Source organism: Plecotus auritus (assembly GCF_963455305.1).
Source record: "Plecotus auritus genome assembly, chromosome: 8".
Taxonomy (NCBI): domain Eukaryota; kingdom Metazoa; phylum Chordata; class Mammalia; order Chiroptera; family Vespertilionidae; genus Plecotus; species Plecotus auritus.
The window spans coordinates 76,610,874-76,635,682 of NC_137782.1; the positions used below are offsets into that span (position 1 = coordinate 76,610,874).

Below are 24,809 nucleotides of genomic sequence, written 5' to 3' on the forward strand. Positions count from 1 at the left end.
ACAATTTGCATATTAGGCTTATCCTATCTAATAAAAGAGTAATATGCAAATTAATCATCACTCCGCTACACCCACAAGCCATGCCCACCAGCCACACCCACCAGCCAATCAGGAGGGAATATGCAAATAAACCCAATCAAGATGGCTGCAGCCAAAGAGAGCAGGAGGGAGGCTTGGGTTTCCCTGGCAATGGAGGAAGCCAAGCTTTCCGCCTGCCCTTGCCGGCCCAGGCCTCCACTCAATGCTACAAAGTTTCAATGATAGAAGATAAATAAATCCCAACAGAAATGGCAGCAGCCACGGAGCTGGAGAGAGCAGGAGGCTAGGGTTGCCCACGGCGATGGAGGAAGCCAAGCTTCTGCAGCCCTGGCCTGCATTGGCCTCTGCTTAAGGCCACGAAGTTTCAATTATAGAAGATCCATAAATCCCAACAGAAATGGCTGCTGCCACGGAGCAGAGCGAGCAGAAGGCTTGGCTCCACTCCAGGCTACAAAGTTTCAATTGTAGAAGATAAATAAATCCCAGATCCCAGGGCCTCTGCTTGGGTCGCCGGGGGGCGTGGCTGGCCTGCAAACCACCACAGGCCCCTCGCCCAGGCCGCCCCATGCCCCAAGGGAACCCCCACCCTGATCCGGGAAACCCTTCAGGGCAAACCAGCTGGCCCCCACCCATACACCAGGCCTCTATCCTATCTAATAAAAGAGTATTATGCAGATTGACCATCACTCCAACACACAAGAAGGCTGCCCCCATGTGGTCAAAGATCCTGCCCCCATGTGGACACAAGATGGCCACCACAAGATGGCCAGCAGGGGAGGGCAGTTGGGAGGGACCAGGCCTGCAAGGGAGGGCAGTTGGGGCGATCAAGCCTGCTGGGGAGGGCAGTTATGGGTGACACGGCTGGCAGAGGAGAGAAGTTGGGGGTGACTGGGTCTGCAGGGAAGGGCAGTTTGGGGGGACCCAGGCCTGCAGGGGAGAGCAGTTGGGGAGTACCAGGCCTGCAGGGGAGGGCAGTTAGGGGTAACCAGGCCTGCAGGCGAGGGCAGTTAGGGGTGACCAGGCCTGCAGGGGAAGGCAGTTAGGGGTGACCAGGCCTGCAGGCGAGGGCAGTTAGGGGTGACCAGGCCTGCAGGGGAGGGCAGTTAGAGTTGACCAGGCCTGCAGGGGAGGGCAGTTAGGGGTGACCAGGCCTGCAGGCGAGGGCAGTTAGGGGTGACCAGGCCTGCAGGGGAGGGCAGTTAGGGGTGACCAGGCCTGCAGGGGAAGGCAGTAAGGGGTAAACAGGCTGGCAGGGGAGCAGTTAGGCATCAATCAGACTGGCAGGGGAGTGGGTAGCAGCCATGGGCAAACTACGGCCTGCGGGCCGGATCCGGCTGTTCTATCCGGTTCTCTTGCGCTCCCCTCCGCTTCTTTACTTTTAATTTATATTAGTTCACACAAACACTCCATCCATGCTTTTGTTCCAGCCCTCCGGTCCAGTTTAAGAACCCATTGTGGCCCTCGAGTCAAAAAGTTTGCCCACCCCTGGGTTAGGGGGTGATCAAGCTAGCAGGCAGAAGTGGTTAGGGGCAATCAGGAAGGCAAGCAGGCGAGCAGTTTGGAGCCAGCAGTCCTGGATTGTGAGAGGGGTCCCAGATTGGAGAGGGCGAATTTCGTGCACTGGGTCTCTAGTATATATATATATATATATATATATATATATATAGAGAGAGAGAGAGAGAGAGAGAGAGAGAGAGAGAGAGAGAGAGAGAATAAAAGTAAATAATAGGGTAGGGGAGTAAAGAAGACATAAGAAGAGTTGTCATTTCAATATCTTCCAAGTCGGTAATTAGGGGAGACCCTCACTATATCGAAGTCAATCCCTTTGGTTCCAATTCCTTTCTGGTACTGTGCCTTCTCCTAAGGTGAAATTGAATTCTCAGTGTACTTAAAGGCAAGAAAAAAAATCAACATTATTTTAATCTTTTGACTCACTCACATAGAGCTTACCTGCATGTACCAACACAAAGCCCCCTCGCTTCTCTTTATGGGACTGCTTTGTTTCCAACTCTTTGTCTGTTATTTTAACAGCCGAAACCTGAGATGATCTGGAAGGCAGCCCTTCTCCAGAACTCATCCCCTTCTCCATGGTCATTCTCCAAGTTTACCATCTTCTACTGGAAAAAAAGCATATCTCCATCCAAACGTAATTGCAGGAGAGGAATTACCCTAAAAGAAAACAGACAAAGATGGTATACATTCCTTTGTACTAGCACCCATGTAACTTATACAAATGAGTGCAAAGATAGCTTTCCAAAAAAAAAAACACACAAATTTTAAAGTTATTTAACTCAGTAATACAAAGACTATAAAAAGGCTAAAATTTAAATCTTTCTGTCCACTAACAGTACTTACCTGAAGTAATATAAACAAAAGAACTGTTGTAAATACACTTCATACCAATTCCAAATATATTTTATCTTTCATTTTATCTACATGAAAGAAAACCTCAATATAACTTAAATACCACTTTCTACTGTCAGCAAACCAAATGCTAATAATGTGTGGGATATTTTAGAATCACGGGCAATGCTGGCTACATCACCAAACTTAGATTGCTGCTTACTTTTTTTTCAGATTTATTGCAATATAATTGACATGTAATATTACATAAGTTTAAGGTGTAAAACACAATGATTTGATACTCATACTTACTGCAAAATGATTACCAAAATAAGGTTACTTTACACATCTAGCACCTCAACATAATTACAAATTTTTGTGTGCATAAGAACATTTAAGATCTATAGATTGCTGCTTAAAGAAATAAAGCAACATATATTTTCACACTGTCTATGAAGAAACTGTTAAGAAAAACCTAATGCTCCATAGCACAATGTAAAACAAAAATGCAAACAAAATTATATGACTGAACCAAGAAATTCAAATAACACTTGTGCAAATACTTGTTAATTTTTATGAAAGCATTATTTCTGAGATTCTCAACAGATAAATAATGAAATATAAAATGAATTACAAGCAACTTATATCACAAAGTTTCTAATTTTTTCTCAGAAGTTTTTAGCAATCTTGGCTTAACAATAAAAATGGCAGAACACATTTTATATTAAGGAAAAATTGAACATTTAAAAATCAACACAGATATGCCTGAGAGTAAGGTGATTGAAACTACTTAAACCTAGATTCACACTGTCAAGTAAAATCTGTACCTTATTCAAAAGTGAGAAATGAGACAGAATTTATTTTTTCCAATATAAATAGTAATATAAACACTGAGTTAGATGACTGCCTAGAGCTGCTGCGTACAGCCTGGATACATATAAGAAGGTAAGAAAGGGGAGTCTGGATTCACCCTGAATTACCAGCTGAAGACTTTTAAACAAGGAAATACAAAAACTACCTCGAGACTGCACCTGTATAACAGCTCATACAATTTGGTTGGCAATGAGCCTCACGGTCAACCAGCCTGACAGAAGATCCCACCCATGAATGGGACAAAAACAATCAAGATCCAATTACAACAGGAAGGCCCAAATAACAAACAAAAGGGTCTCTCCTAGAGCATAGAGCTCAGAAGTTCAAGGAAATTGTACCAATGGGTCCCACGCAACATTTACTACAAAAGGCCACCCCGTGAAGACTGGGAGTCATAGAAATAAACACAAACAGACAACTAAAGTGGGGAGACGTGAAATAACCTCCAAAGAAAAGAAGGAATATTGCCCAGTTGGGTGTAGCTCAGCAGTTGAGCATCGACCCAGGAACCAAGAGGTCACCGGTTTGATTCCTGGTCAGCGTATATGCCCAGGTTGCGGGCTCGATCCCCAGTGGGGGGTGTGCAGGAGGCAGCCAATCAATGATTCTCTCTCATCATGGATGTTTCTATGTCTCTCTCCCTCTCCCTTTCTCTCTGAAATCAATAAAAAGGTATTTTTTTTAAAAAAAAATGCTTCCCTTTTAAAAAAAAATAAAAAGAAAGAAAAGAAGGAATGTTGAGAAAAAGACCTAAATGAGATGGAGGAAAGCAATTTACAGATATAGAGTTCAGAGGAAGGGTTATAAGGATGCTCAAGGAACTTAGTGAGAAATACAAGGAAGTCAGTGGGAACTACATCAGCATGAAAGAAAAAAAAACACATAAAAACCAAGAATAAGAACCAGTCAGGCCTGGGCCAGTGTGGCTCAGTAGTTGAGTGTCAACCTATGAATCATGAGGTCACAGTTCGATTCCCAGTCAGGGCACATGCCCAGGGTTACCGGCTCAATCCCCAAAGGGGGGCATACAGGAGGCAGCAATCTATGATTCTCTCTCATCACTAATGTTTCTATCACTCTCTCCCTCTCCCTTCCTCTCTGAAATCAATAAAAATAATTTTTAAAAAAAGAACCAGTCAGAAATGAAGAATACTATATCTGACATCAAGAATACACTGAAGCCCAGCCAGTGTGGCTCAGCGGTTGAACATCAACCCATGAACCAAGAAGTCGCCAGTTCAATTCCCAGTCAGGGCACATGCCCAGCTTGTGGGCTCAATCTCCAGTAGGGGGTGTGCAGGAGGCAGCAGACTGTTGATGCTTCTCTCTTATCAATATTTCTCTCTCTCCATCCCTCTCCCTTCCTATCTCTCTAAAAATCAATAAAAACATACTTTTAAAAAATAATACACTAGGAGGAATTAAAAGTTATAAAGCAGAGGATTGAATCAGCGACTAGATAGAAAAAAACACCTAGTCAGAGCAGCAAAAAGAAAACAAAACAACAACAAAAAACAAACACTTAAAAAGCATGAGGCAAGTTTAAGGGAACTTTGGGAAACATCCACATTACTGGGGTTCCAGAGGGAGAAGAGAGTGAGCAAGCGATAGAGAACTAGTTTGAACAAATGATGACAGAAATTTTCCCTAAGTTGGTGAAGGAAAAAGTCACACAAGTTCAGGAAGCACAGAAAGTCCCAAACAAGATGAACACAAAATGCCACCCACCAAGACACATCATAATTAAAACTGCAATTGTTAATGACAAAGAGAGAATCTTAAGGGCAGCAAGACAGAAATGGATAGTTATCTACAAGTGAGCTCCCATAAGGCTGTCAGCTGATTTCTCAACAGAAACACTACAGGCCAGAAGGGAAGGTATGAAGTATTCAAAGTAATGAAAAGTAAGTATCTGAAACCAAGACTACTCTGTCCATCAAGGCTATCATTCAAAACTGAATGTGAAATAATGAGCTTCCCAGACCAAAAAAAAAAAAAAAATGCTAAAGGAGTTTACTACAACCAAATCAGCGTTTCAAGAAGTGCTAAAGCAACTGTTGTAAAAAGAAGAAATAGAAAGAGAGAGGCATAAAGCATAAAAGTGACAATAAATTAGTACCTATCAATAATAACCTTAAGTGTAAATGCATTAAATGATCCAATCAAAAGACACAGGGTAGCTGAATGGATGAGAAAACATGACCCAAATATATCCTGTTCACAAGAAATCTACCTCAGAACAAAAGACTCACACAGGAAGAAAGTAAAGGGATGGAAAATTTTTTCCAACAAATGGAAATGAAAAAAAAGCTGGGGTAGCAATACTTATACCGGACAAAATAGACTTCAAAACAAAGGCTATAAAAGAGACAAAGGAGCTTACTACATAATAATGGTCTCAATCCAACAAGACTATATAACCCTGGTAAACATATATACACCCAATATAGGAGCACCTAAATATACTTTTGTTAAAACTCTTGGAAGACTTGAAGGGAGAGAAAGACAGCAAAACCGTCATAGTAGGAGACTTAAACACTCCACTGACATCACTGGATAGAATTTCCAGACAAAAAATCAACAAGGAACCAGCGACCTTAAATGACACACTAGATCAGATGGATTTAATTGATATTTACAGAACATTTCATCCCAAAGTTGCAGAATACACATTCTTCTCAAGTGCACATGGAACATTCTCAAAGATAGATTACATGTGAGGACACAAAATAAGTATTTACAAGTTCAAAATTGAAATCATACCAAGCATCTTCTCAGATTACAATGGCATGGAACTAGACATCAACTACAACTAAAAAAAACTCAAAAACGTTAGGACACATGAATATTAAATAGCATATTATTAAACAATGAATGGGTAACAATGAAATCAAGGAAGAAATCAAAAATTTCCTGGAAAAAAATGAAAATGAAAACACAACAACATCAAATCTATGGGATACAGCAAAAGCAGTCTTGAGAGGAAAGTTCATAACATTACAGACCTACCTTAAGAAACAAGAAAAGTTCAAATAAACAATAGAACCCTACAACTAAAAGAATTACAAAGAGAACAAGAAAAGCTCAGAGGGGAGAAACCGAGATGGCGGCATAGGTGAACACCTAAACTGCTGCCTCGCACAACAATTTCAAAACTACAGCTAAAAGACAGAATGGACATCATCCAGAACCACAGGAAAGCTAGCTGAATGGAAATTCTACAACTAGAAGGAAAGAGAGGGGCACACTGAGACTCAGAGGAGCTACAAAAGGCTGAGGTATGGAGACACACGCGCAGAGGACGGTAGGATGAGTGCCTGGCTAGCTTTCTCTAGCAGGAGAGAGACGGAAGCTCCCGATTGCACTGAACCCCAGTTCCGACTGAACTGAACCCCAGTTCCAGGCGAGACCCTGGGGTCCGAGACTCATACGGGGGGGCGGGGAACGGTCTGGACTGTCGGGAAAAAGAGGAGCACACGGAAACTCAGGGGAGCCACGAAAGGCAGAGGTCTGGAGGCACGTGCGCAAGTGCGCGCAGAAAGGACTGACTGCTGAGTGTGCCGCTGGCTTTCTCGAGCAAGAGGAAAGTGTAAGCTCCCGACTGAGCTGAACTCCAGTTCCAACTGCACTGAACCCCAGTTTCGGGCGAGAGACCCTGGGGACCTAGACTCATAGAGGGGGAGTCTGGACTGTCGGGAAAAGAAAGGAGCACACAGAAACTCAGGGGAGCTGCGAAAGGCAGAGGTCTAGAGGCATGCGCGTGAGTGCACGCAGAGAGGACTGACTGCTGAGTGTGCAGCTGGCTTTCTCCAGCCGGGGGAAGACGGAAGCTCCTGACTGCGCTGAACTCCAGTTCCGGATGAGAATCAGAGAACCGAGACTCATTCGGGAAGAAACAGGACTGTCTGGCAGCGGGCGAAACTAGAGGGCGGCTGTCTCTCAGAGGTGCTTGCAGCGATTACCGAGGGACACTGAGACCCAGGGGCCTATTAGGGCAGGGCTGACAGGAAGCCAAGGCTATCTGCTCCACCCTGAGACTCCGGCCCATCCAAGTTGAGCACAGAGGCTTTTGCAATTTTGCAAGCCTTGTCTCATAAGGGTGTCTCCAGCACAGAAGTTCTCCCATCATAGACACAGCTGATCCTCACAGCCAATTGGCCTAAAGGTCAATTCCTCCCAGTGATACCAACAACAATCAAGACTTAACTACAACAAGACTGTGAACACAGCCCACAAAGGGGTGCAAAAGAGTATCCACCTCAGGTAACTGGGGAGGCTGAGCCACTGGGCCTTATAGGGCACCTAGCACACAAAGCTACTCTACCAACTCAGGGAAGCAGCGAAAATGTGGAGACAAAAAAACAGATCACAAACGAAAGAAATGGAGGAAAGCAAATGACTGGATAAAGAGTTCAAAACCACGGTTATAAGTTTTTTCAAGAATTTCCTAGAAAAGGCCAATAAATTTAGCAAGACTCTCGAGGATATGAAAAAGGACCAACTAGAAATTAAACATACACTGACTGAAATGAAAAATATTATACAGAGACCCAACAGCAGACTAGAGGAATGCAAGAATCAAGTCAAAGATTTGAAATACAAAGAAGCAAAAGACACTCAACCGGAAAAGCAAAAAGAAAAAAGAATCCAAAAATATGAAGATAGTGTAAGGAGCCTCTGGGACAACTTCAAGTGTACCAACATCCGAATTATGGGGGTGCCAGAAGAAGAAAGAGAGCAAGATACTGAAAACCTATTTGAATAATGACCAAAAACTTCCCCCACCTGGTGAAAGAAATAGACTTACAAGTCCAAAATGTGCACAGAACCCCAAACAAAAGGAATCCAAAGAGGACCACACCAAGACACATCATAATTAAAATGCCAAGAGCAAATGACAAAGAGGGAATCTTAAAAGCAGCAAGAGAGAAACAGTTAATTACCTACAAGGGAGCACCCATAATATTGTCAGCTGATTTCTCAACAGAAACTATGCCAGCCAGACGGGAGTGGCAAGAAATATTCAAAGTGATGAATAGCAAAAACCTACAACCAAGATTACTCTACCCAGCAAAGCTATCATTCAGAATGGAAGAGCAGATAAAGAGCTTCACAGATAAGAAAAAGCTAACGGAGTTCATCACCACCAGACCAGTATTATATGAAATGCTGAAAGGTATTCTTAAAGAAGAGGAAGAAGAAAAAAGTAAAGATAAAAATTATGAACAACAAATACATATCTATCAACAAGTCAACCTAAAAATCAAGTGAATTAAAAACCTAAGGAACAGAATAATCTGGTGAATATAATAGAATCAGGGGCATAGAAAGGGAGTGGACTGACAATTCTCGGGGGGAAAGGGGTGTGGGGGTGCGGGAAGAGACTGGACAAAAATCGTACACCTATGGATGAGGACAGTGGGGTGGGGGTAAGGGCAGAGGGTGGGGTGGGAACCAGGTGGAGGGGAGCTATGGAGGGAAAAAGAGGAACAATTGTAATAATCAGAACAATAAAGATTTATTAAATTTAAAAAAAGAGAAAAATAAAATATGTGAGGAGTCATCAGGAAAAAATAAAATAAAATGAAAAGGGAACCCACTGTATGAGAGAACATATTAACCAATGATCCATCTCATGAGGAGTTAATTCCAAAATATATCAAGAACTCATATAACTCAACAAAAGGAACATAAACAACCCAGTTAAAAAATAGGCGAAGGACCTGAATAGACACTTCTCCAAAGAGGACATAGAGATTGCCAAGAGACATATGAAAAAATGCTCAACATCACTAATCATCAGAGAGATAAAAATTAAAATGAGGTATCACCTCACACCTGCCAGAATGGCTATCATCACTGCTGGTGGGAATGCAGACTGGTGCAGCCACTGTGGAAAACAGTATGGAGTTTCCTCAAAAAATTAAAAATGGAACTGTTGTTTGACCCAGTTACCCCACTTTTGGGAATATATCCTAAGAAACCCGCAACACCAATCATAAAGAATACATGCATCCCCGTGTTCATAGCAGTGTTACTTACTCTAGCTGAGATCTGCAAACAGCCCAAGTGCCTGTCGTATATAATAAAAGGGTAATATGCAAATTGACCTTAAGGGCGAAACGACTAGAAATGACCGGTTGCTATGATGCGCACTAACCACCAGGGGCAGACGCTCAACACAGGAGCTGCCCCCTGGTGGTCAGTGAGCTTCCACAGGGGGAGCCCCGCTCAGCCAGAATCTGGCTCATGGCTGACCAGCACAGCGGCGGTGGCGGGAGCCTCTCCCACCTCCACAGCAACGCTAAAGATGTCCGACTAACGGCTTAGGCCCGTTCCCCCAGGGGAGCGGGCCTAAGCCGTTAGTTGGACATCTTCCAAGGGCTCTCAGGCTGCCAGAAGGATGTCTGACTGCCAGCTTTGGCTCAATATCCCCAGGAGTGGGCCTAAGCCGGCAAGTAGACACCCCCCGAGGGCTCCCGGGCTGCCAAAGGGATGTCTGACAGTTTAGGCCTGTTCCCCCGGGGAGCAGGCCTAAGCCAGCAGGTGGAAATCCCCCGAGGGGTCCCAGACACAGGCCAGGCTGAGGGGCCCTCCCCAGGAGTGCATGAATTTTTGTGCACCGGGTCTCTAGTCAGTAAATAAGTGGATAAAAAAGCTGTGACACATTTACACCATGGAATATTTTGCGGCTGTAAAAAGGAGGGATCTCTTAACCTCTGTGACAGCATGGATAAACGTGGAGATTGTTATGCCAAGCAAAATAAGCCAGAGTGAGACAAATATCACATGACTTCACTTATATGTGGAATCTAATGAACGAAATAAACTGACAAACAAAATGGGTCCAGAGATATGGCTGCATGGAACAGACCTGGCAGATCTCAGAGGGAAGGGGGGTGGGAGTGAGGTTAGGGAGAGATTAACCAAAGAACTTATATGCATATATGCATAGCCCATGGACATACAATAGTGTGATGAAGGCCTGGGTGTGGGGTGGGGCCTGGGTAGAGGGGGTCAAAGTAGAGAAAATGAGGGACATCTGTAATACTGTCAACAATATAATTTGTTTTTTTTAAAGTGATTTAGTTGCCTAATCCAAAAAAGCAGTGTACGCAAAGTGTAGTCTGTATACCAGGGTTTGTTACCAGCCTGAATTAAATTATTTTATTAATATATTAATTGCTTTATATGTACATTTTCAATACATAATGTACAGCTTTGAATTTCTTTTCTATTTCCTCATGATTTTTTACACATATTTTTGATACAATTTTATCTGCTAAATCTAATAAAAACTTGAGCTTTTATTTATATCTTTCATTCACATTTCCATATTTCGGTTTTGTTTGGATTTTGCTTTTTGGTTTTGGTTTTGTATTTTATAAAAGAAATGGTCACAAATGAACTGAACATTTTTTAAGCTGGTCCTTTACACCAGAGTCAGTCTGAGCAGCACTGCAATATTGTATTTTAACTTGCTCTAATTCTTCGTTAAAGAGTCCATTTAAATTTTATTATATGACATTTTATTTAAAGGACAAATGTTATATGCTGTTATATTAAAATGTTTACATATATTCATAAACACAGAGAATATTTTTATTTTACAAACGAGTGCTGAGCTGATTAAATAAACAGTGAATTTAAATGCCTGTTTTTGTTTTTGCTTTGTGGTGGGGCCTGTCTTTCTAAGGATGGATTTTCTTCCAAAGACTTCACAAGGATCTGCCTTAATTATCTTTACTGACTCTGGTTATTTCTCTGAGATAGGTTTCTATTTATTCATATGTCTGTTGAATTTAAATGATCATGGTTCTTCTGCCAGCCTATACAGGCCGTCATGTCTGACCTAACCATGAAATGAGCTTGGGCCAACTAGTCCCCACAAAAATAGGTTGAGTAGAAACTCAGATTTGGAAAACTAAAAGCTTCAGTTAAAACACAAACACATCCAAGTAGTATGGGTTATTAATCTTCAACCTACTCTGTCATCAGATGCATTTTTTCATAAATAAAAAATTAGGACATCAACATTTTAAAATGAGTAAAGTTTGCAGTAATAGACTTTTTAACATACATCTATGAAAGATTTTAAAACATTGCTTCTCAACTTTGTCTGAAAAAATTAAAATGTAGAAGATGAATTAATGTTATTTCCTGAGCAACCTACCATCCCTCGGAGATTCTCTGAAATATATTTATTTTGCAAACCCTGTCATCTCAATAAACTCCTCCAAAAATGCTGGCCTCAAAGTTCTGCTGGACTGGGAAAAGAACTCAAAAGGATACAGGCTATCCAGCACACAACTCTGGCTGTCAGCTCACAATGGTTACTGGAATGTTTTTAATTCAATTAGAAATGAAGCAACTTCTACTCCAACATCAGTTTTTGTTTAACTCAAAACCTATTAAAGGTCTGACCTACCTAATAAATAAAGAGTTCCAACAAATGACTAAAAAAAGACAAAAAAAGGGCTAATGGGCAACTGCCAGTTAACAGAAAAATTACACAACAGTTTAAACAGATCAAAAGATGTTAAAACTCACTCAAAAGAAAGATGTATAATAAAACTACACTGAAATACCATTTTTTAACTTGGATTGGCAAATATCAAAAAGATACCATCTTTGTTTTGTGGGTATGAGAAACAGGAGTTCTCAGACATTGCTAGTGGCAGCATCCTATATAATAAAAGCCTAATATGCAAATTGTCCCCTCAGGTGGTCGTTCGACCAGTTCAACCGAGAGACCGGGAGTTCGACAACCGTTATGACATGCACTGACCACCAGGGGGAGGCACAGAACATGGCGGGCTTCAGCGACACGACGCTGGCAGCGGGTGGCAGTGGAGGTGCTGCCAGCCCTGATGGGCCCCGACGAGAGCGGGATTGCGGCAGGATGGTGGAGCAGGTGAGTGGATGGCACCAGGCAAAGGCGGGTGTGAGCGGGGGCCCGATCACCCTGCCAATCGTCCCGCAGACGGTAACCAGAGGTGGTGGCAGGGGCGTGGCCACTGCCCAGCTCCCAGGCGCTGAGGGAGCCAGGCAGGGGGCCCGGCCCTGATCAATCACCCCGCAGGCGGGATGGTGGAACAGGTGAGGGGACAGTGCCAGGCCAAGGTGGGGTGCCAGGCAGGGCTGCAGAGCTGCAGGGGTGCAAGGCTAGCAGCGTGAGCTGGGACCTGATCTCCGCAGGCCACCCCGAGGGACCCTACCGTGCACGAATTCGTGCACTGGGCCTCTAGTAAAATAATACAACTTGCCCTAGCCAGTTTGGCTCAGTGGATAGAGTGTCAGCTTGCCAACTAAAGAATCCCAGATTCTATTTCAGTCAAGGACACATGCCCAGATTGCAGGCTCAATTCCCAGTGCGGGGCATGCAGGAGGCCACTGGTCAATGATTCTCTCATCATGGATGTTTTTCTCTCTCTCCCTCTCCCTTCCTCTCTGAAATCAATAAAAATATTTTTAAAAAGGAATCCTATCTAATAAAGAGGGAATATACTGACTGTCACGCCCTCACAAAGATGGTGGCACCCACAGCCAATAAGGAGGAAATATGCTAATTTACTGCCATGCCCTCAAAGATGGCGGCGCCCACAGCTACAAGATGGTGGCGCCCAGTCCCCTCAGCCCTACTGGGGCAGCAGGCACGTGGCACGGCTGAGCCTGCCCCCAGGCGGGTCCGGCTGCTCCACATGCCTGCCTCCAGAATCCCCCAGTCCCCTCAGCCCCCCAGCCACCCAGGGGCAGCCCAAGGCACAGGCAAGCTTCAGATGGCAGCTGCCCAGCCACCTAGGGCCGGCCCAAGGCACAGGCAAGCCTCGGATGGTGGCTGCCCAGCCGCCCAGAGCCAGCCCGAGGTGCAGGCAAGCTGCCCAGCTGCCCAGGGCCACTCAAGGCTCAGGTATTCAGGGCCAGCCGAGGCTTGCGCTTCCAGCAGTGGCAGCAGCAGAGGTGTGATGGGGGCATTGCCTTCCCCTGATCGCTGGGTCACCTCCCACCCCTGAGGGCTCCCGGACTGTGAGAGGGGGCAGGCCGGGCTGAGGGACCCCCCTCCAGTGCATGAATTTTCACGCACCAGTCCTCTAGTTAATAAATAAAATAAAATAGCCCTAACTGGTTTGGCTCAGTGGATAGAGCATCAGTCTGGGGACTGAAGGGTCCCAGGTTCGATTCCGGTCAAGGGCATGTACCTTGGTTGCGGGCACATCCCCAGTAGGGAGTGTGCAGGAGGCAGCTGATCGATGTTTCCAACTCTCTATCCCTCTCCCTTCCTCTCTGTAAAAAAAATCAATAAAATATATTAAAAATAAAATAAAATAAATAAATAAATAAAATAATACAATTCAACAAGGACAATTTGGCAAAATTGAACAAAATTACAAATGTATACTGAAGGACTATCTATAATAGGAAAGACATAAACCAACAATATGTCTCAGTGGAAATGGTTAAAAATAAAAGGAGCCATTGGAAAAAAAGAGAATGTTCTTAATATATAAATATGGAATGTCAGATCTTGAAGATGTTTTGGTAAGCAAAAAAAAAATATGTTTTTACTTACCAAAACATCTTCAAGATCTGACATTCCATATTTATATATTAAGAACATTCTCTTTTTTTCCAGTGGCTGCTCATATATATATATATATATATATATATATATATATATATATATATATATGTATGTATATGTGTGTGTGTGTGTGTGTGTGTGTGTGTGTGTGTATATATATATATATATATATATATATATATATATATATAAAACACAGAATTATATGCCGTACAATATTCTGAGGGAGGGGAGAAAAAATAATATGGCTAAATATATATACACAAAGTACAAATCTGGAATATACCAAAAAATAGTATAATAGTATTTACCAGTATATTTGGATGACTGATCGACAGAGGTAATATAAAAATGCTACTGTTCATTATTTTGTACCTTTCAATTTTAAACAATCTGAATATAGTGAAGAAATTTATTTATTTATAGGAATACAAGGTAATTAAGTCCAAGTTCAAAAATAGGACAAGCCGATGAGATCCCACTGAAAACTGCAGTAAGAGGGAAAACTCAACATTTTTCCTACATAGGGAACAAAAAAAACAGTATCAAAAATCCCTGTGATGTTTTTATCACATTTGTAGTCATTATTACAAATCACTATTTAAAACTAATGAAGCATACATCAATATAGTCACAAGAAAAATATCTAACAATTCCACAAACTTTTTAGGTAACAACCCATCACAAAAAGGTTTCCAATGTAAGGAGATGCATAAACATGTTACAGTTTCATAGAACAAAAAAACAAACAATTTTATAGACCCATTTTTATCATGCCTTTATTTCTGAATATGTCTGAATATAGACATTTTGCAACTTCCTACCAATGATGATATTAAAATTAGTTTTATTTCTAAAAAACACTGGTAACTTGTCCATCCTCTGCAACAGTTGCTTGAAAAGTTAAACATAAAGTTAGCGTATGACCCAGCCATTCCACTCCTAGGTACAGACCCAAGAGAACTGAAAACATATCCACACAAAATCTTGTACATGGATGTTTAGAGCAGAATTATTCATAAAAGGCAAAAAGTGAAAACAACTCAAATGTCCATGAACTGGTGATAATTAAAAATGATATATTCATACAATGGAACATTATTCAGCCATTAAAAGGAGTGAAGTGTTGATACATACTATGGCATTATGAACTTTGGAAACAATGAAAAAAATCAGACACAAAAGGCCACATGTTGCATGTTTTCATTTACATGAAATGTCTACCATAGGCAAATATAAAGAGACAGTAAGTAGATTAGTGGTTGCCTAGAACTGGAAGGGTGGAATGGATTAGGGAAGGACTGCTAACAGGGGCGAGGTTTCCCTTGGGGGCAATAAAGTGTTCCAAAATTGATTGTGGCAATGGCTGCACAATTCTAAATATTCTAAATACCACTGAATTATACACTCTAAGTGGATAAATTATATGACAAATAAATTCTATCTTAATAAAGCTGTTTGGGAATAAAGAAAAACTTATTGCTTCCCATAAATTATTTCCTTATCCATAAGATGTATATTTTCCAAATTACCAAACCTCATAGCCTTTTTTTAATCCCCTGCTTGTAACCTCTGATTCTCTAGATACCCTGTTCTTCTTGGCAAGTACACCAATCTACTATGCTAGCTAGTTCTTCAAGGCCCCCTGATGCCTCCCAACTTTGCCCTTTCACATGACTGACAGATGGACCTATTCTCAAATCTCTCCTTCAGCAATTTTATCCACCACCAACCTTTCAAACTATTATCTTATTAAGCCAGATGATTCCTAATTCTTTTATCTTCTGTCTCTTGAGCTCTAGCCACAAGTCTAGATAGTTCAACCTGGATCATCCTCACTCTTAGCTTGCCCTAAACAAATTCATCTCTCCCCAGAAATCTAGGTCTTTCCACATTACTCCTTATTTTTCTTAATGGCACCATCCTTTTCTAAATCAACTTGAAGTCATCTTCAACTGCACCCAGTTTCCAAATCCTACTGATTTCTCCCTCAAGCATTTAACTGTCCTTACTGCCTTGACCCCTTGTTCAGCTCACATACCTCTTAGCAAAAATGTTACAAAAAGCATTTTAACTTTTCTCAAGCCCAGGCTAACATAAAACATCCATCCACAAAAAGCTGCAAAAATAAATCTCATAAAGAACAGCTCCAATAAAAACAAATAGCATGCCAAAAGACAGGAGCAGACAATTCATAAAAGAGGAAATATAAACTAGATCCCAATATTAAGGAAAGAATGGTCAAAGAAATACAAACAAAAATGAAACATTTCTAACTAGCACTGTAATTGCCACCATAAACTGATGTAACCATTTTTAAAAAGCATTTGTCAGTATCAAGAACCTTAAAATGTATAATTTGTATATACTATCTTTCCAGAGATACTCTATGCAAAAACTAGTCTAAACATGCACAAGTAACAGTACCATGGATACATCTAAGGAGAATTGGGAAATTGAGAGGAAAGGATAAAAGGGAAACTTGATTTTTTTCCTAATAACCTTTTGTACTTGAACGTTTTTTTAACTAGGTACTATACTACAAAGAGAATATGTAATTAGCCATCTCTGAGACCACAATGAATGTAATTAACCTGATTATCAAGGCCAGGAGAGAAACTCAAAATAAAACATTGTTTTTGCTCCAGGGACATTCGTGGCATTGATTTAAGATCTAAATTTTGACCCCATTTCTCTTAAAGATTGTTTTATTTTCCTACTGCATGTGATGACACTATTTTTTCCCTTTAACCCATTTAGAAAACTACCACATGTTCTGTTTGCCCCTTATGTTGAAGTTTTTGCTCTAGATTTACTTAGTCTTTTAGAAGCAGTTGAAAGAGGAAATTGTGAAATCCATCTTACAGAAAAAAGCTTTTACAGAAATCCAGCCCTGAAGCTATAGCTGAATAAAGAAAAGTTTTGTTGCTCTTACCATCATGATGACACTGAAGGTTTAATACCCCATTAAAGTAAGCTCCAAAACATACTTATTTGATCTTTGACCCAGTAATTCCACTTCTGAGAACACTTTCTACCAAAATAACTTCAAATACAGAAAACGTTTTATGCCTTTAATGTTGTGTTTAACACAGGATAATTAAAAAAAGATAGTGAGCTAAATGTCCAACATAGAGAAATGCCTAAAATAAGAATAACCTATACACTGAGTGGACAGATTATTATGATCTCTGAATGCATAATAATCTGGCCACTAAGTGTATATCCTATATAATAAAAGGTTAATATGCAAATTGTCCCCTCGATCAGGAGTTCACCAGCAGGCAGGCCAGTCAACCGCCCATGTCCCCTCCCCCTGGCCAGGCTGGCCGGACCCCACCCATGCACGAATTCATGCACCGGGCCTCTGAGATATATATGCATTCAAAGATCATAATAATCTGGCCACTCAGTGTATATTATGGTCAGCTGGTTTTTGACAAGGGTGACAAGGCCATTCAATGGGGAAAGGACAGAGTATTCAATAAATAGTGCTGGGATAGTTAGATAGCTACATGCAAAAGAATGAATTTGGATGCCTACCTCACACCATATATAGACCTCAACTCTACATATATCAAGACCTAAATGCAAAAGGTAAAACTATAAAACTCTTGGGTTAAAAAAGAGAAGTCTTCATGACCTTAAATTTGGCAATGGTTTCAGATATGACACCAAAAGCACAAGCAACCAAAAAACTATAAAGTGAACTTCACCAAAATTTTAAACTTTTGCGCTTCAAGGACACCATTCAAGAAAGTGAAAAGAAATTCCCCAAAATGGAGAAAATGGGGGGGAAAAGATTACAAATTGTGTATCTGATAAGGGACTTACCTGGACTATGTAAAGAGCCCATACAACTTTAAAATAAGTTTTTAAAAATTTCATTTTAAAAAGGGCAAAGTAATTAAACTGACATTTCTCCAAAGATTTGCAAAAGGCCAAGAAGGAAAAAGATGCTCAACATTTTCAGCCATCCAGAAAATGCAAATCAAAACCACAATGCCATGCCATTTCACAACCAATGGCAGCAATCAAAAAGACAAGGATATAGAGAAATCTGAACCCTCATATCCTGCTGGTGCAGGCCACTTTGGAAAACATATGGCAGTTCCTCAAAAAGAATTACTGTATGACCCAGAAACTATTTCTAGGTATACACCCAAGAGAACTGAAAACATTCGTTCACACAAAAGCTTGTGCATGGATGTTTATAAAGTAAAAGTATTCATAATAGTCAAAAAGTGGAAACAACCCATGTCCATCAACAAAATGTGGCATATTCATATAATGGAATATTATTCAGCCATAAAAAGGAATGTAGTAATAATACATAACACACGGATTAACCTTGAAAACATCAAGCTAAGTGAAAGAAGCCAGACACAAAAGGACACATATTATATGGCTCCATTTACATGTAATATCCAGAATATAAAAATCCACAGACATAAAAAGTAGATTAATGGATGCCAGGGATTGAAGAAGCAAGAGGAGTGTCTATAATAGGTACAAAGTTTCTTTTAGAGGTGATAAAAATTTTCTAGAATTAGATAGTGCTGGAAAAATCAAATTTACAACTTAAAAGAATGGATGTTATGGTATGTGAATTGTATCTCAGAAAAAAACACATCTATCCATATCATGGATGCAATGTACAAAAATTACGCTTTCTAATTACAAAGTCCTTCCTAGGAATCAATCTAGGAGATTAATTGCAGGACCTCCCCCCTGGATAAATCCAAGGATGCTAAGTTCTTTACAATGTAGCTTTTTTTTCCCCCAAATATTTTCGATCTGTGGTTGGTTGAATCTGCATGAATCCGTGGATACATATGGCCAACTGTAATCCTATTTTATATGCAAACACTATGATCATAAGTAGATTAAGAATATGCTATGGAAATTACAAAGAATGATTAAAAAAAAAAAAGCTGGGTTGGTGGAACTATAGGTGATCTCTTAAAATAGTTGTGCATTTCCCAGATTTTCTTTAATAAGCATGCACCGTTTCTTAGAAGTGGAGGGGGAAAGCTTTATTTAAAACAAGCAAAAAAAAGGAAATTATTAAACTCCTGAGCGTATAAAAATTCCTTAGCTAAATATTGAAGGATTTCGGTCACATGGTCCCCAAAATACCTTTCATTCCCTCCCCTACAAAGGCCAGTCCAGTTGAACTCCCTCCTTCCGGAAACACGATGCCCTCTATTTCCAGGGCACCTCCAGCTCCAGTTCTCCACCCTCCTCTCCAAATGCTGCTCCTCCTTCTTCTCGGTCCTTTCCCGGTCCTCTTCCTCCGACTGAGTAGTAAATGCTAACGTCCTGCGGACTCTAACCAGGCCTCGATTACACGCGGGGCTAGAGCGCGCACCCTCGGCTCTCCTGCGAGCCTCAGACTTGGAGAAACCCACAGCCGAGGACTGCAAAGTGGGCGAAGAACAGCGAGGACTCCCACAAATAGACACTCCCTTCCCCGGCGAGGGAATGCGGCCGCCACGCTGGAGCCAGGCTGGGAAGAGGGGCCGGCGCGGGCCCCACGCGCGACCGAGGGAACGAGGAGCGTCCCGGGTCCGCTCCGTCACCCCCGCCCAGGCAAGTGGCATCCTGCGCACCGCCCCCTCCCGGCCCTGGAGAGGAAGGTCCCGGCGAGCGCACGGGCCGGGGCAAGGAAACAGCGCGGCAGCGGCTGCCGCGCGGACAGCGTGAGAAGAAGGACACTCACCCGCATCAGCCCCGAGCCCTCACAGCACCGGAAATAGTTACCAGCCCGTTGCCACGGTGAGGAAGCGGGGGTGACGTCCAGCCCTCCCATTGGCGCTGAACGTTATCACGTGGCCGGAAGCATACGCTCCCGCGCGGCTCTAACTGCAGCCTCTGCTCCAGAGCATTGCACCTGGCCGCCTAGGTGCCATGGGGACCGCACCTGGGTCCTCGTTCTGTCCTGAGTGGCGCCATTGCCTGTATCTCTTCAACCCACCCCTTAATGAGCCGGCAGGATGTGACTGCATCTGATTCGAGTGGTTGGATGACCAGCGATGTGAAAGGAAACAAAATTAAAGTAGCCACCATTTAGAGAACTGTCACTTAGGAGCTTAATTTTATTAAATTCTTGCAATATACAGTAGGGAAAACTGGGGTTCTCCCTGGGTTGCCTGTGGAAGGTGGGAACCAGCCTTGCCCTGGAGAGAATGAAAGTGTGGGTGGCCTTTCTTTTACCATCTAGTAACATAATGTAATCCCTTTAATGTTTCCTTGTAACCATTAACAAGAATCCTATATAACCACTTGTAAACCTGCCTTGGAAAGCAGATTGAAAGGAATAAGGCAGTTCTCCAGATATGGTCCCCAGACCAGCAACTTCAGCATTACCTGGGCTCAAATACTTAAGCCTTTCTTCAGACTTAATAAATCAGAAACTTTGGGTTTGAGACCCAACAGTGTGTTGTGTTGTTTTCTTTGTTGTTGTTAATCCTCACTGGAGGAGTTTTTTCCATTGATTTTAGATAGAGTGGAGGGAAGGGGAAGAGAGAAACATTGATGTGAGAGAGACACATGGATCAGTTGCCTCCCACAGGCTCCCAGACCAGGCTAGGGGATTGAACCTGCAACCCAGATACCTGCCCTTGACTGGGAATCCAAACCGCAACCCTTCAGTGTGTGGGCTGACATCCTAACCATTTAGCCACCCTGACCATTTATTTTAATAAGCCCTCTAAGTGGTTCTGGTGCTTCTAAAATTTAAGGACCATAGAACTCGAGGGACTTTCTCTGTAGCCTACTTGTAGAGGTGGGATGGGGAGGATGATGGAAGGAGCTCCTCAGAAGAGAGAAGAGCAATGAAGAATTTATGCCTCCAGCAATCAAGAAAAAAGTCAGAAAGGCAGTTTTGAACAAGTATGGGAATGAGAATTCCTAGATAAAAAATGTGTGTAAATTATATGGGAAAGATTTCTCAACTGCTAGTAATCTCAAATTCATTTTAATAACTTTTGTATTATCCAATGTATTTATCTGCTAATATTCTTCTCTGTGCTCAAAAGTAAAGGGGTAGAAAACAATATGGAGTTTCCTCAAAGAATTAAAAATAGATCTATCATATAATCCAGCAATTCCACTTCTGGGTATATACCCAAGAAAATGAAAATAGGATTTTGATGAGATATATGCACTCCCATGTTTATCACAGCATTATTCACAATAACCAAGATATAGAAACTACCCAAATCCTCATCATTAGATGAATAGATTTTTTAAAAAGATGTGGTATATACACAATGGAATATTATTCAGCCTTGAGAAAGGAGAATTTCCTACCATTTGTGACAACATGGATGGACCTTAAGCACATTATGCTAAATGAGATAAGTCAGGGAAAGACAGAACTTAATGATATCACTTATATCCTATACTAGAAATTTCGTGCACTGGGGGAGTTCCCTCAGCCTGGCCTGCACCCTCTCGCAGTCCAGGACCCCTCAGGGAATATCCTCCTGTCAGACATTCCTCTCATAGTCCCGGACCCCTCGCTCCTTACCACCCGCCTGCAGCAGAGGTGGGAGAGGCTCCAGCCACTGCCACTGTACTCGCCAGCCGTGAGCCCGGCTTCTGGCTGAGCAGTGCTCCCCCTATGGGAGTGTACTGACCACCAGGGGCAGCTCCTGTGTTGAGCATCTGCCCCCTTGTGGTCAGTACGCATCATAGCAACTGGTCATTCCATCGTTTGGTCGATTTGCAAATTAGGGTTTTATTATATAGGATAATAAAAGCCTAATATGCTAAGTGTCTGGTCGTCTGGTCAGCTGTTCAACCAATCGAAGCGTAATATACTAATGATATGCTAAGGCTGCTCAACCACTCGCTATGATGTGCACTGACCACCAGGGGGTAGATGCTTCAACCAGTATGTTAGCTTGCTGCTGGGATCCGGCTGATTGAGACTGAGCGAGACAGACTGGATACACCCTGGAGCCCTCCCGCAGTCCCTCCCTGGCTGCCCAACCACCCGTGTCCCTCCCCAGCCCCGATTGCGCACCAGTGTGGTCCCTCGGCCTGGCCTGCACCCTCTCGCAATCCAGGACCCCTAGGGGGATGTCAGAGAGCTGGTTTCTGCCTGATCCCACAGGCCAGGCCAAGGGACCCCACTGGTGCACAAATTCGTGCACTGGGCCTATAGTATGGAATATAGAAGTTAAATCTGAAAAAAAAATAAACAGTAAAATGATGGTTGCCAGGGGATGAGGAGATAAAATTAATGGTGTTCAAGGGTGAAAATTTTAACAAGTAGTAAATAAGCCATAAAGAGCTAATCCACAGTATAATCAATATAGGCAATAATATTGTACTATAATTATGTAATGTGATAAATATCACATTCTTTTTTCTTTCACAGTTTTAAAACTTGAGCAAGACAAACAAAGCAAATATTACTTGACTCTCATTTCAAGCTCTGATGACAACAAACACTTCTGAGCCCTGACAAGGACTAGCAAGGTTATAGAAAGCTCAGTAGCCATCTCTGTTTTTACACATGTAGTCTGTCTATCCATCTATCTGTCTCTCTATGAATTATCTGGCCATCTATGTCGTCATCCCTGATTCATATGGCAATAAAAATATGTTTCCTGAGCAGCAAACCATCTTACCTATTTGTGGCTGTTTAATTTAGTGCCTTTCTCCACGTTTGCCTACCATAACTTATTTTAATATGTAACAATCCCTTACTCATAAGCTTGTTGTGAAGATTAAATGAAACTTACTGAATCAAACCAGTGTTAGCATCTCAACTGCCTTTCTCTGACCACTGTTTTATTTTTTTTTTCAGCTTTATTGAGGTATATGTAGTACACAAAAAATGCACATATTTAATGTATACATTTTGCTGAGTTTGACACATGCATACACCTTTGATACTGTTTTCACAAGGTAATAAAAATATCCATCACCTGCAAAAGATTTCTTGTGTCCCTTTGTTATTTATTTGAAGGGCGTGGGGGAAGGTAAGAAAACTTAACATGAGATCTACCTTCTCAACAAAATTTTAAGTGCACACATTTTGTCTAACTTATATTTATTGAACAACACTTCCCCATTTCCTCTCTTCTCAACCCCTGGAAACCACCATTCTATTATCTGATTCTGTGAGTTTAACTATTTTAATGCCTCATATAAGTGAAATCATACAGTATTTGTCCTTCTATTACTGGTTTATTTCACTTAGCATAATGTCCTCTATATCACAAAGGTCAGGATTTCCTTCATATAAATATATATTTAATTGATTTCAGAGATGAAGAGAGAGAAATATCAATGATGAGAATCATTGATCAGCTGCCTCCTGCACGCCCCCTACTGGGGATTGAGTCCAAAACCAGAGCATATGCCCTGACCAGGAATCATAAGGTGACCTGGTTCAATCACTGAGCCACTTTTGAAAAAAGTTCAATCACTTTTTTTTTAAGTTTGAATAATATTCTCTCATATGTATACTAGTATACCACATTTTCTTTGCCCATTCATCTGTCAGTGGATAGTTACATTGTTTCCATATCTTGGCTATTGTGAATAATTCTGCAATGAACATGGGAATGAAGCTATCTCTTCCAGATCTTAATTTTAATACTTTTGGATAAATATTCAGGAATGGGATTGCTGGGTCATCACATTCCCCTTCTAGTCCTCACTGGTCCCCTTCTTGCTTTATCTCTGTCTGCAGCACATAGCTCCAACTAATACTCTATAATTTTTCCCTATTTATGTTGATTATTGACCATCTCTCCTCAATGGTCAGCTTCATGAGTAAAGGGACTTTAAAAGAAAAAAAAACATTTTATTGATATTTAACATAAATAAAAGCATAGATTGATGGCTCTACAAAGTGAATATGCTGCGTAATCACTCAGACCAAGTTGAAAGAAATCACGACCTCTCCCCAAGGTTTTGAATTTTATGTAAAGGGAATTTTACAGTATGAACTCTATTATGTCCATCAATATCATGCTTTGAGATTAGTCCATATTGTACGTTTATTCCCACTGCTCTGTGGTATTTCAGTACGTGACCATTTATTTATCCATTCCACTGTTGATAGTCATTTGGGCACTTTCCACTTGGGCTTCTTACGGGTTGAATTGTGTTCCCAAAAAACATACATTGAAACACTAACCACTGGCATCAGTGAATGTGATCTTTTTTGGAAACAGGGTCTTTGCAGATGTAATCAAGCTAAGATAAGGTCACTAGGGTGAGCCCTAGTCCAATATGACTGGTGTTCTTATAAGAAGAAGAAAATTTGGGAGAAACCAAGATGGCGGCATAGGTAAACACCTAAACTGCTGCCTCGCACAACAATTTCAAAACTACAACTAAAAGACAGAACGGACACCATCCAGAACCACAGGAAAGCTGGCTGAGTGAAAATTCTACAACTAGAAGGAAAAAGAAAAGCTCACAGAGAATTGGAGGTACGGCAAAGGGGCTTTGTGCGCGCAGAGAGGAAGGGCGGCTGAGAGCCTGGCTGACTTTCTCTGGCGGAAGGGGGAAGGAAGCCTCCGACCGCACTGAACCCCAGTTCTGACTGCACTGAACCCCAGTTCCGGGCGCGCGGGCCAGTGCGCACAAAGGCTGCGGAGGTTGCCACAGGCTTTCCCTAGTGGAAGGGAGTCAAAGGATCCTGACTGCACTGAGCCCCAGTTCTGACTGCAGTGAACCCCAGTTCCAGGCGAGCCCCTGGGGTCCCACGCTCTTGTGGGGGGAGTCTGGACTCTCGGGCGGAGACTCGGGAGCCGGGGAAGGCGGAGGACTGAAAGCGCACATGCGCGCAAGGGCAAGACTGACAGGAAGCCAAGACTGAGACTCCACCCCATCCAAGCTGAGCACAGAGCCTATTGCAATTTGGCAAGTCTAATCCTGTAAGGCTGTCTCCAGCACCGAACTTCTCCCAGCATAGACACAGCTGATCCTTATAGCCAACTGA

General features: G+C 42.1%; 1 protein-coding gene across 3 annotated transcripts in view; it reads right to left on the minus strand.

Moving 5' to 3' along the window:
* The window catches only part of TASP1 (taspase 1), a 279,716-nt gene extending 260,127 nt beyond the window's left edge, over positions 1 to 19,589 (minus strand). For 2 of the 3 annotated variants that reach the window (XR_013961358.1, XM_080683016.1), the window contains exons 1-2: positions 19,560 to 19,589; positions 1,990 to 2,208 (exon numbers count right to left, since the gene is read on the minus strand). Coding sequence is in view for 1 of the 3 variants with exons in the window: in XM_080683016.1 (XP_080539142.1) it covers positions 1,990 to 2,134 (145 nt within the window). In the remaining 2 variants the exon portion in view is untranslated. The remainder of the gene's footprint in view (positions 1 to 1,989; positions 2,209 to 19,559) is intronic. The other variant, XM_080683017.1, reaches the window with a different exon arrangement.
* Positions 19,590 to 24,809: the final 5,220 nt, after the last annotated feature.